Genomic DNA, 12055 nt, shown 5'->3' on the forward strand with positions numbered 1-12055 from the left:
CACGGCTGCATTCAGCTGCATTAAGGATTCCTTGTTTTGTGTTTCTCTGTAGTGACGGTGCAATTTAGTCCTTTCTTCCATGTTATTGTCCAGGGATGTCACTAATTCCTGTATCCCTGGAGGTAAACAAAACCCCCAGCAAGACAGAGGCATTATGGCCCATTTCTCAGAACCTGACTTTTATCTTGTAACAGGATTAGTGACTTTGTCTGAAGTTAATCCTCTAAATGTGTTAACTCCAAAGAAATGAGTTCCCTAAGCTGCTCTGGCCTAGAGTTAAATTAGGCTACGTCTGAAATGAGAGTATTTCTAATTGAAATAGCGTGAAACAGGAAAACCTTTTACTTGTGTGGCACTTGCATGGTTGCATATCAATTCATTAATGGTATCATTCAGCTGATTCTGTTGGACCAGGCTGCAGAGTGAGGCTCTTTATATGTATGTATCTGCAAGTGAAGTCACTGATACAGTTCTGCCTCTGCCCACAGACAGAGTCACTGCATGCCAGGATGGCAACGTCAAACCTGGAGAACCAGCTGCACAGCGCCCAGAAGAACCTCTTGTTTCTCCAGAGAGAACATGCCAGCACCCTGAAGGGCCTCCATGCCGAGATCCGGCGCCTGCAGCAGCACTGCACAGGTACCTGGGGAGGGTGATGGTGCTGGTGCTGGTGCTGGGTTTGTCTCTTCCCACAAGGATGGGGAAAGTGCTGGGCAGTAGAGCCCATCACAGTGTGTGCTTTGGGTTTATGTATCTCAGGGCATGACAAGTGTGAAATAAAGAAAATTCTTTGCTCAATGATTAAAAAAAAAAACCACCTGTTACCTTCTTGTTCTGGTTGCTCAAGATTTGATAACATGCAGCACATCTCCGTTATTTTAAATATGCTTGTTCTAAAAAATAAAGTAACTATTTCTTCCCCCAGACCTGACCTATGAGCTGACAGTGAAGAGTTCTGACTTGTCAGGTAAGGAACACGTAGCATTCTTCTTTAATGTTCATGTTAAACTGCCTCGTTTCTTAATGTTTTACTTTCTCTGTTACAAGTAGCTGAGAATACTTTGCATATGGGATATTGTTGACTATAAATTCAAATGGTGCAAGAGTAGTTTTCTCCTTTCCAGAATCATTGTTATCAATGAACTAACCACCATCCACAAACTGGAGCATTAACTCTTTAACTCCCAGTGCATTACACAGTGTTACAGTTTGGAATATTGATAACAACAACCATAAAACCTTGACAATAAGTTTAACAAGGTCACATAGGAGATGTCTGAGAGATCCAGGAATAGAGTGTAGAACCACTGACTGCTTTCTTTTAATAGACAGTCAGTTCCCAACAGGCTTTATGGGAACATGAATTTTAGCAGCAGGAGTGAGGCTGTTTAATTAGAAGTTAGCTCGCATAGCTGCTAGTCAGCTCAGCTGCATTATGTTATCAACAAGTGAAGCAGAGGAATTAATTAAATGCTCCCTGGGAGTAACCTCCTGAATCTGGGCTACTGCAGGACAATGTATGTCATGTGAGTAAGAGAGAACATGAATATTTAGCAAAGCAAGTGAGGAACTGCATGGGTTCAGCATTATTTCATAATACTGCAGTGCTGCTCAGATGCTTTTCATCACAGGATTTTCAGAGTAGGTGGTTTAATAGTGATGTTCACTGTTGTCCACTATGAACAACATCTAACAACTTATAACTGAGAGTCTTAATGGTCAGAGAATTTGCAAAATAGCTCCAATTTGGAGCAAGTTCTGCAAGCATGATTTCTGTAATCTGTTCTCCTCAGTGAATGAAGCATCTTTTAAATACAGTCAGTGGCACAAACTCTTCACCTTTTCCTGTAAAAGCCATCCTGCTGCTTCTGAAGATGAAGTAATTGCTACGGTATTGGCAGAAGTTGGTCTTTGGGCTCTTCCTGTGGCCTTGGAATGCCAAAAGGAACCCTGCTGCAGCAGTTTTCTTAATGACAGCTACTAACTTTGAAATGCTTCTGCTTTTCCTGTTCTAGGAAACATTAGTTCAAGAAGTGATGAACTCAAAAGAAAGTGTGAAGATCTTGAAGCTCAGCTGAAAGCCAAAGAGGCTGAAAACAATGAATTATTGAAAGAACTTGAACAAAAGAATGCAATGATAATGGTGCTGGAAAACACTATTAAAGAAAGAGAAAAGAAGTATTTGGAAGAGTTAAAAATGAAAAGCCATAAGCTCAATATGCTGTCGAGTGAACTAGAGCAGAGAGCGAGCACTATTGCTTATTTAACTTCTCAACTGCACGCTACTAAGAAGAAGCTGATGAGTTCAAGTGGGACTTCAGAGGGGACCCCTTCAGGCAGTCCAGTGTTGTCCAGCTATAAGCCAGCCCCTCCCAAAGATAAACTGCCTGAGACTCCACGGCGCAGAATGAAGAAGAGTTTGTCAACACCACTCAACCCGGAGTTTGAAGAGGCCTACAGAATAGGATCCGATAGTCGGAAGCTGCTGTTAAGAGAGCATGTGGATGCCATGCCTGATCCCACTCCGTTTCTGTTGGCCAGAGAAACATCAGAGGTCCATCTTATTAAGGAGAGGCCGCTGGTTATTCCACCCATTGCTTCGGATCGAGCATCGGGTGAATCGCAGAGCCCAGCCCGAGAGAAGCCACACAAGGCACACGTTGGAGTGGCACATCGCATCCACCACGTCGCGCCCTCCCAGCCTCAGCCAGAGGTTGAAACGCTGGCGGTGGATCAGGTCAATGGAAGCAAGGTGGTCAGAAAGCACTCAGGGACAGACAGAACTGTTTGAGTCAAATCACTGTTGCCCTTTTCTGTTGCTGTTTATGCACTGTGATCCTATAGGATAAATAGCACCTGCAGTAAAGTTTCTTTTTGATGCCCCATGCATGCCAAACTTCTTCCAGATACATCATTAATAGATTATCCTCCTCTATTGAAACCTACTAGGACTGTGTTCATATGGCAAGGTATATAACTACTAAATGCTGTGGCCAAATCAGGGGTACCTGACTGCTTGCTTCTGAGCACTGCTCCATTTATTGTATTTACACATGTGGACAAAGGCACATGCTGCAGGCTGTGTTATTAATATTAGTGAGAACAAACTTACCTATAAACCTGCAGCAATACGTATTGGCTGTTAGCATTTGAATAGCAATGGTTCTTTTGTCTTCACTGTGTATGTAGCACTTACTTCATACACAAGCATTGACTTTCATGACAAAGCCTTCCTCATGGTAGCATTGGAAATCCATGTGGCTGTACATACACTTTAAAACAAACTAAGGACTTTTTTTTTCCTTCAAAAGCTATCAGTTGTGAACTGTGTTGATAGTTTCTCAAAGTCCTGAGAGTCCCAGTAAGCATTGTTCAGCCCTAAATGCTTTGGTTTGTGGCTCTAAGCAAAAAATGAGGAAGGAAGGTGGAAAATCACTGTCTTCAATGGTTAATGGTCCTCTCAGAGTATGAACACATTGGTTTTGTTTGTATTTTTAAACTGAGTGGCATCATTTTACACTAGTCAGTCAGTGCACTGCACTTGTGGCACCTTCCATACTGGCTGAGAGCTCCTTTTTTTCAGGGAGAAAATGTACCTGGCTGTCCTGTATGAGAACGGTTCTTTATGCTCTGACCTGCACTTTGTTTTGTAAAGGTTGTTGGGTTTTTTTTCTTGAAAAGATGAGACTTATTCAGGGTACTGTGGGCAGTTCTGACTTATAGTAGCTTAGAAGCCGGAGCTGTTCCTCTGAAACATGTGTGCTCAGTTTTAAATGTAACTGACTTACCCGCTTGTTACAAGAGGAGAACCTGGCATCCCTGATTTTATCCTAGTCAGTTGGGATGCACTTGCCTTGTACCTGTCCTGGTTCCCCTGTCAAGTTAGCAACAGGCAGACCCTGCATCTGTTGTTAGGCTACTTGATTTCTGTTCCTTCTTTTTGTTCTTTTTTTCTAGGAAAGAAAGGCATACTGAGAGCTGTGCGTACGTAAGTTTTGGAAAGGAGTTTTCCTTACATTCTGCTCAGCACCTCCAGCTTGCCTCTGCTTCACTCTTGTCTGCAGCCTCTGAGTAGGACCGGCAAGAAAAAACAGCTCCCAAATGCTGCTAAGCTTATGATGTGCCTTCAAAAATTTCGAACACGTAACCTTTGTAAAAGCTGATGAAGGATCCCTGCCTGCCCTCTTTCCTTCCCCTTGCCAGCTGTAGTCTGCCCCTCCAGCTTTTTTTCTGCAGCTGTGTGTTGGTGTGTTTCCCTCTGGAGCCTTGGGTAACTACTTGTCAGCTTTCTCCCCCTCCCAAAAAGGCACTGACAGGATGAAAACAAGCTGTTCTTTCCTACCTGTGGTACTGCTAACTTCCCTGTGCAGCATGAGAACTTACTGCAGGGTTGGTCCCAGTCAGAGAGGATCTAATTGTCCGCTGACCTGAAGGCCTCCTGTGCCCTGTCCCTGTGCCCTCACAGCTCAGGCACTTGCTAGTTTGAGAAGCCCAAGAAATGCTTGTCAGCATCGTGCCTTGCCAGTTCTGTGCTAGGGTTTGTTTCATGAATGGGGGGGATGGGGAAAGTTCTTCCTGAGTAATGATCAGCTGAGGAAAGTCTGTTATCCTGGAGTTCAAAGTGTATTGTATTACCAGCAGTGTTTTGGGTCTGGGGATTTCTTTGGTGGTCGTTGCCATATTTTTATGGCTATTGTATGAGTGAAGTACCCTGCCTCTTGTTCAAGGCTGGTGGAAGGCATCACTTCCAAACCCAGCAGAAGTGATGCTTTGGGCAATTAAAACCATTTCTTACAACCGTACAGCCAAACTTCAGTCTTTGTGTCTGTGAGACTTATTATGTCTTTTCTATATGTATGTATATACTTTTTCCACACACACATATACCAGCTTGAAGTGTTTCTAAGAGGAAATACAAATGATGAAAAACTCTTCATTTATTGATTATTTATGATTATTATTGTTTATTGATGCCAGTAGCTCACAGTTATAATGTGCTGCTGGAAGCCAGGTGGACCTGAGGGGATGCTACCCCACCTGGGGGCTCAGTCTTTGCCTCTTTCTTTTTCCCTCTCTAACACAGGGGATGCTGTGAGGATCACGTAATGCCTAACTCCAGACTGTCAGTCTGCATTCAAAGTGAGACACACGCCTTGAAGCACCCAGTGGGAAATGTGCTTTGTGGTGTAAAGATCAGCTTCAAAAACAAGGCCAACGCCCATCGCGTTCCTTCTCTGCGAGGTGGTGTACACTGGTGTCCGGAGGGTGTTCTAAGGAGGGAAGGAGGACACTGAGTAGTGCTCAAAGTACTGCGTGAAAGTGGAAGCAACAGGGGTCTGTAAGAGAAGGTTGTCTTCAGCCATTCACTCTGAGTGAGGAGAAACTTGCTGCTGCACAGTTTACGTGCTAGTGGCAATGATAGTGCTGCTGGTGTTAAAAGGACTCGCAACTACTGAGATTTAGGAACAGGAGGAAGTTAATAAGCAAATGTACCCAGTGGAAAAAAGTACCTGGAGTTTGAGCCTGTGTGCTTCAATGGGAATTATCTTCAGGATGGGTAACTCCACCACCAGCTCTCCGGGTTTGCTTTTTATCAAGCAGCCGTTCTCTGTGTCCCAATCTGCCCCTTCCAGGAACAGGCCAGAAACAAAGCAGCCTGAAAAGGCAGAAAAGCAGCATCTTAGACAGCAGTGACAAAACTCAGATCCTTTCAAACTGCATCTGCAAGGAGGAGTGAAACTTGTCTGCAGTTTGTTCTTTTAACACAGCTGCAAGCTGTGGATTTATAGCAATTTACAATTGATAGTGGCTGAGCTGCATTCTGTATGATAAATAGTGTTGGACTAAATACTGATTTTCTTGCTGTTTTCCTCCCTACAGTGGATGCTGCCTTCCAGTTATTTGCTTGTGTAATAGCCCAGTTCCAAGCAAGCGTTGTCACTCTGCTGGTTACATCACACCGACAGAAGGTGGATGTTTGAATCTTAGTAAATACAGGGAAGAAAGTGACTTGTTATTAACTAACTGAAAGCTGTGTTGGAAATGGAGGGGGACAGCAGCTCTGTTTTTGTCAATCAGGTCTAATACTCAGAGCTGCTCATCTGGCCCTACATGTGGTGTGCTGTATGCAGTAATTAGAACACTGCGAGGCACCACAATTTCAAGGGTATCTTTACACAGTAGGTAACACATAACTGTATTTACCTTTTTGTTTAAGTACATTATTTGCACTGTCTGCATGTGTTGTCTGCAGAGGTGCAATCAAATTCTGCTCAGCAGTTTCAGCCAAGCAGTTTCTCTTTCTCCTTTCTGGCCTCAGTTAACTATTTTTTTCTCCTCAAATACCCATGAAGTCACTTACCTTGTGTGGGCCCTTCAGTGATGTCCTCTGCAGTCCTGTATTTGGTCACCTCAGTGTAAAGGGTGGAGTGATCCAGGGGCCACTTGTTTTTCCTGCAGCAGGCTTGAACAAGAGCTGTCAGGTATGACTCTGGAATGTGCAGGCCTGAGAGCCACATCACCTTTGGTTCACTCTCATTTACCTGCAATCAGTAACTGAAGTCAGCCTGCAGTGCTTGGTCTGCTCTCCTCAGCTCAGAGGCTAATCTTAAAGGCTGGCCAGAGGCTTCATTCTCATTTGAGGCAGTGATTGATTGCAATAAGTTTAAATTATTTAAAGCAGTGAAATTTCAACAACTTCTGCACCCCATCACTATTTTGCACTGTGTATAAGATAGACTGAAAAAGAGCTTCCTGGAGCCCCTTGCTTACTTACCCATGTGTTGTACTGGTTATACCTATCTCTGAAGAAAATAATCCAATTTCCGAGTGTTTTCAGCGTGTCGGGGGCCAGCCGCCTCCAGATGCCAGGAATCTGCCCATTAAAGAGTGCCCGAGCCACGTCGTCCAGTTCGCTGCTCATCCCAACTTCCCCAGCCAAGGCCTGCAATGACAGTGACAGTGCTGAGTGCCGGAGCTGGTGCTAATTACAGCCTCAGCTGATGGATCTGCTGCTGTGAGCAGTGGTAGCACTGCTGTTACGTACACGCTGCAGTTCAGCCAGTGACTTTGCCATGCAAACGATGAGCTTATTAAAACGTTCCAGTTCCTGCAGCAGCACCACAGTTGTCGGGGTTAGGATCATTCCAAATGCTTTTCTTATCCTGGGAAGATCAAATACTTCTGGTATTTTGTTTTCTATATCCTGAGCAACATGAGCAATGTATTCATCTCGACTAACTCCGGCACCAGATTCACCTGAAACAAAAATAACCGAGTGAGACTAAATCCCCCCTGTTATTAATTTTTATAAGAGAACTGTGCAGGCTGACTCACTGCTCGGCACCCACACGTCTTTACCCGCCCCATGCAGCACTGACCTTGGCACCAGCAGGTTCCCTGTATGCCCAGCACTTTGAGCACATGCTGAGCTACTTTCCTGCTGTCAGGGCTCAGCAGCTCAGTTGCTTTTCAGCCCCTGCTCTTTGCAGCCTCTGCTCCATGAGGCCATTCCATGTGCTGGCAGGCAGAGCCGGGCTGTGCTGCAGCCTGCGGGGTTCCAAAGGCCCCAGACTGTGCTGTGTGGCTGCAGGACACTTGGCAGCACAATCCCTGCAGTGCAGTTCACCACCTCGTTAGTTCCTATCTGCACAAACAGTCCCAAGGGGTGGATGTACCTGTCTGAGGCTGCAGCTCAAGAAGATGAGACCAAATGCTCCGAACTGCCTGTGTGTAATACCCGATCTCTGCATTGGCGTGAAGGCCGAATACTTCTGGACTATTAGCCAGGGGCAGACCTTCTATTGCCACTGCAATACAAAAACACACTTACTATCTTCATACTGATGCACACATTGCACTACAGCTACCAGACCATGCATAGTGTAAGCAGAGTTATTAAATAATAATTTACATGACAGAGAAAGCATTACTTACCAGCAAAGTCGTCTTTCACATTCCCTTGTGGAATCCTGTAATCAACCTCATCATTTTTGTAAAAATGAAATGTCTGGAATGTGTCAAATAAGAAATCTCCAAGGTACTCATCCATATAGACAGTCAGAATGCGGCGATCAAAGCTGTCAATGGCACGGCCCCCATACATGACCTAGAAATAATTACACTGGTTATAGAGCACTGCCTTGTGAGGCAGAAAATACAGTTAAAGTAACACTGAAAGTTCCAAAGCATTTTGCTATTGCAGTGGCTGCACAGTGTATAGTGCTGTCTCCCTTGAAGGCTTCCTCCTTCTCAAGAGGAGCTGCTCTGGGCCACTCCTGAGAGCCAGTCTTGGTGATGTATTTGTGTACATGCAGCAGTAACAGCTCAGGGGTTCCTTCACTCACCTCTCCAATGAGATACTTGAGGCTGCTCCACGGGATTTTACCATCATCTTGCTCGAAAGCTTTTGTCAAGTATGTTTGAAGAATTTCCATGCAGACCTGATAAAGATGTTAAAACAAGACGAGAAGATTCAAAGCTACACGTCTGTGATTTTACTTAACCCAGTTCTTGTTTGACAACTAACAACAGTTTGTTCCTCAACAGAATGAATTAGAAAGCATACATCTCATTAAGGAAAGAAGCCCATGGGGGAGGGTTGTAAAATAAATGCATTTCTATAAACCATGTACATAAATACAAACATAAATGACTGAGAATCTCATTAAGTTTTGTGGTCTTACTGTGATCAAAATTGACATTATGGAAGATCACAAGTCTATGTGAGTCCACAGCAACAAAAAAAAAGGTCAATTATTATATTACAAGAAAGGACTGAAGCTGGATAGACCACATTTTCAGAAGTAATTTGAGCGACTCAGGAACAGAAGAGCTGTTATTATTTCCTTACCTGGAAGTCAGACTCATTAAAATCATAGGGTACGTTCCAGCCAACTTTCCCAAACTTCCTCCTCTCCTGAACCACGGCGTGGAAAAACGCCAGCACGTAGACTAAGGATTTGAAAGCAGGATGTGGGCATTGCTCCAGGGCTTCTTTGGGAATCCTGAAGTAGGTGGCTCTCATGTTCAGCTTCAGACCATTCGGCGGCTCTGTTACAACCTACCAAAAGAATCAGGGACACCATCGATCACCAAATAGCATCAAGAAGGTAAACAGTCAAATGTCTCGTGCAAAGTTAAACAGCACAAGCTGCAGAAACTGACCAGCTTTCTAAATCCATATCAATATGGGGCTATTTTGTATGTAAAGACATCCGACCTTTTTTCAGGGTTAGCAGAGATGTGAAGAGACACCTGGTACTATTTGACATACAGCTGCGTTATTGGAAGGATTAATGGTTCATCATACTTTCACTTACTGAAATATTAGCAGTAATTACAGATTGTGCTGTGTCCTGCACACCACAACACTAAGATGGCTTAACACCACCCTGCTAATTATCGAATGAAAGCAGAGTCAGCTTCATGGCACCACTGTCCAAGAGCTATAAAACGTATTTCTAAGTGCATTTGTGCAGTCTTAAATCAAAAACATGTTCACACTCACTTCTCCTCACTGTGGCACAAAGAGATTCTGAGGTGAATAGCTCCAGAGCTGAGCACATACTGGTGGATCTGATACACCACTGCCATCAACTCCGTGTAATAACGTTATCCCATTTACTGCACTGTTTCACCACAGCGGAAGTAAAGCAGTCACAAAATAGAACACCAGGGCTGCATCATGGCTTGAGCCGTCAAAATAATCAGCTCAGCTTGTGATAGATGCTGCAGCCTGAAGTAGCAACTGGAAACCATTATCCTATTACAGCGTCTGCTCCACTGACACTATTGCCAGGCGAGACAGACCTCAGCTCTGCACTAAGTGACTATTTCTGACTGTTGGATATACTACATATGTGGCAGCATTAGAATGAATGTTAAGAGCATTTGTTACATCTCCAGGTTTACTCCCAAAGCTCTGGTCTAAAATAACAGCTGTCATCCAAAGGGAAAAAAAAATCACCAGAAAATAAACAAGATGGTAGAAAACCTATCGGGGTAATGAAAATAAAACCCTTGTGCACGGCCCAAGTCAACGTGCTGCATCCAGGTCACACTCCTCCCCAGGCAGCCTGACAGCTGAGCTCACAGGACAGGCCCTCCCGCTGGGGTTTGTTCTCCTGCAGCACCTTCAGTGACTTCTGCAGGATCCCAATGGGGAAGTGGTCGGTTGGGTCTGTCGTCAGCCAGAGGCGATAGTCGCGGTGAGGATCTGTGATGTTCTCCAGGGCCTTTTCCAGACTGATGAGCCACTTCACCAAAAGGTGACAGTTCTGCAACATCAGCCACTCTCCTTTCACCACCACGTCCTCCAGCATCTGCAGGGCGATCTGAAGGAGCAGAAAGAACCGTCTGTGAGTAACACTCCCTTCATTGTGAAAGCAAACCAACTCTCACAGGTTAGAGCGGGAGATTTCTTCTTGCCAGCACACATACCCAGTCTTTTAGTTAAATTAGAACGCTCCTCCCTTTAAATGGAATTGCACCAATCTCACAATCAGTCGCTAAGATACTCTTTTTCATTTCATTAATCCCTTTTGGAATTAAAGTCATGTAGATTTTCATGACTCTGAAGTAGTGTACGTGGCCCAGGAGAGGATGGTGATCAGAGTCCAACAAGGGGCGACCTCAGTGAAGCTCCTCAGAGTTCTGACTGAACTCACAGCTAATTCAGCAGCTGCTGAGCTGGGGATGTTTCAGCATAAGGGTCCATAACAAAAAAAAACCCACAGGAAAGACAGAAAGAGCAGCAGGATGTTTTTTGTATCAAACACTGTGACTTCAGATCAGCCCTTGTTCTTACACCCTTTGAAAGGCTACAGAGCAACTTCTTTTCAGTTCAACAATTTTAACAGCTGAAAACATCACTCTGAACATAAAAAACATAAAACCATCCTAGCAGCCGAATGCCCTCTCTCACATTACAGAAAAGCATTATATTTCTAGGTTGGCAAATCATATTCTATTTCCAAAGCACAGATTAACTTCATTTTCAGTGGCCTTCAGAAAGGAAACTCAACAAGTCCATGACACAAAAAGCATGACTTGCAGTTCACACACTAACTCAGGGCCCACAGAATGTCCAGTTACCTTTTCTTGGCCTTGTCCCATGGCCAGGAATTTGAGTTTATCCCCTCCAAAGCCCGACCTCTCAGCCAGTTTCATGAGGTCACTAATGGGATCACAGCCAGGACTTAAGATAAAAACAACCGGTGAGTTAGGACTGCTCTGCTCAAAGATGGCTTCAAAGCTGATCACGGGGGGCTGCACGAACCTGGTAGGAAAAGAAGCACAGTGAGCTGCTCTACCAAAAAAAAAAGTATCAATTTTGTGTAAAAGATGACTATAATTCAAACTGCACATGGAAATAACACAGAGGGAAAAAAACATGCTTCGTTGTGTAGGCAAAGCATGCAAACCATTTACATTTGCAACAAGAGTGACTCACTTCTCACTCATTGTCAGGGAAACGTAGTCAGTCACTGCCCGATAGACCCTGTCCACTCGGAAACAGCGCAGGAGCAGGAGCTTCTGGAAGCTTGTGAGACTGTCCTGGTAGTGCATGGGGAACGGCAGCTGCTCCAGAGCATCTGTATCGTACCACTGGCAAGAGAAAGTGGGAGGTAATGCAGATTGATCAGATGGATCCATCAGTGAAATTAGTAGGAAAAGCAAAAACAGTCTGATACAAAAGTAGAAAACAAAGAAGGAAGTTGATTCGCTGCAATGAGATTTGAAAAGGTTCGGCTCTTTGAGCACAAAGCATTGGTAGGAAGGTTGAATCTACTACGATACCACCACTGTCCAGCTCTGGTGCTGTGGGAGGAGGCAGCGCATCAGAGCATCGTGTGATTGAGCAGCACAGAAAGGACAGTGAAATACTGACTGTTGAAATCAACAGCAAAAGTTCCACTGACTTGAACAGGGCAAAGAGCTCCTCAAAGGCATTGGCTGGAAAACAAAGTGTGTACAACGCAGCACAGAAGACTTTGGGGGGTTATTTAATAACAAGAACCTTAATTCCTCCAGTTCAAGAGGAAAAACAATGCCT

At 44.4% G+C, this 12055-nt stretch overlaps 2 protein-coding genes across 5 annotated transcripts in view; one reads left to right on the forward strand and one right to left on the reverse strand.

Moving 5' to 3' along the window:
• The window catches only part of CCDC92 (coiled-coil domain containing 92), a 45953-nt gene extending 41138 nt beyond the window's left edge, over nucleotides 1-4815 (forward strand). For 3 of the 4 annotated variants that reach the window (XM_015877824.2, XM_015877823.2, XM_015877825.2), the window contains 3 exons: nucleotides 489-639; nucleotides 926-967; nucleotides 2016-4815. In XM_015877824.2, the coding sequence (XP_015733310.1) occupies nucleotides 510-639; nucleotides 926-967; nucleotides 2016-2791 (948 nt within the window). In that variant the 5' untranslated portion in view covers nucleotides 489-509 and the 3' untranslated portion in view covers nucleotides 2792-4815. The remainder of the gene's footprint in view (nucleotides 1-488; nucleotides 640-925; nucleotides 968-2015) is intronic. The other variant, XM_015877826.2, reaches the window with a different exon arrangement.
• Nucleotides 4816-4936: 121 nt separating this feature from the next.
• Nucleotides 4937-12055, reverse strand: part of DNAH10 (dynein axonemal heavy chain 10) — a 49714-nt gene continuing 42595 nt past the window's right edge. The window contains exons 68-79 of the mRNA XM_015877792.2: nucleotides 11453-11607; nucleotides 11095-11278; nucleotides 10134-10334; nucleotides 8852-9061; nucleotides 8346-8441; nucleotides 7936-8107; nucleotides 7677-7808; nucleotides 7046-7257; nucleotides 6776-6943; nucleotides 6362-6542; nucleotides 5511-5656; nucleotides 4937-5270 (exon numbers count right to left, since the gene is read on the reverse strand). Coding sequence (XP_015733278.1) covers nucleotides 5124-5270; nucleotides 5511-5656; nucleotides 6362-6542; nucleotides 6776-6943; nucleotides 7046-7257; nucleotides 7677-7808; nucleotides 7936-8107; nucleotides 8346-8441; nucleotides 8852-9061; nucleotides 10134-10334; nucleotides 11095-11278; nucleotides 11453-11607 — 2004 coding nt within the window. The 3' untranslated portion in view covers nucleotides 4937-5123. The remainder of the gene's footprint in view (nucleotides 5271-5510; nucleotides 5657-6361; nucleotides 6543-6775; nucleotides 6944-7045; nucleotides 7258-7676; nucleotides 7809-7935; nucleotides 8108-8345; nucleotides 8442-8851; nucleotides 9062-10133; nucleotides 10335-11094; nucleotides 11279-11452; nucleotides 11608-12055) is intronic.

This window comes from Coturnix japonica, chromosome 15 (genome assembly GCF_001577835.2).
Source record: "Coturnix japonica isolate 7356 chromosome 15, Coturnix japonica 2.1, whole genome shotgun sequence".
Classification (NCBI taxonomy): Eukaryota; Metazoa; Chordata; class Aves; order Galliformes; family Phasianidae; genus Coturnix; species Coturnix japonica.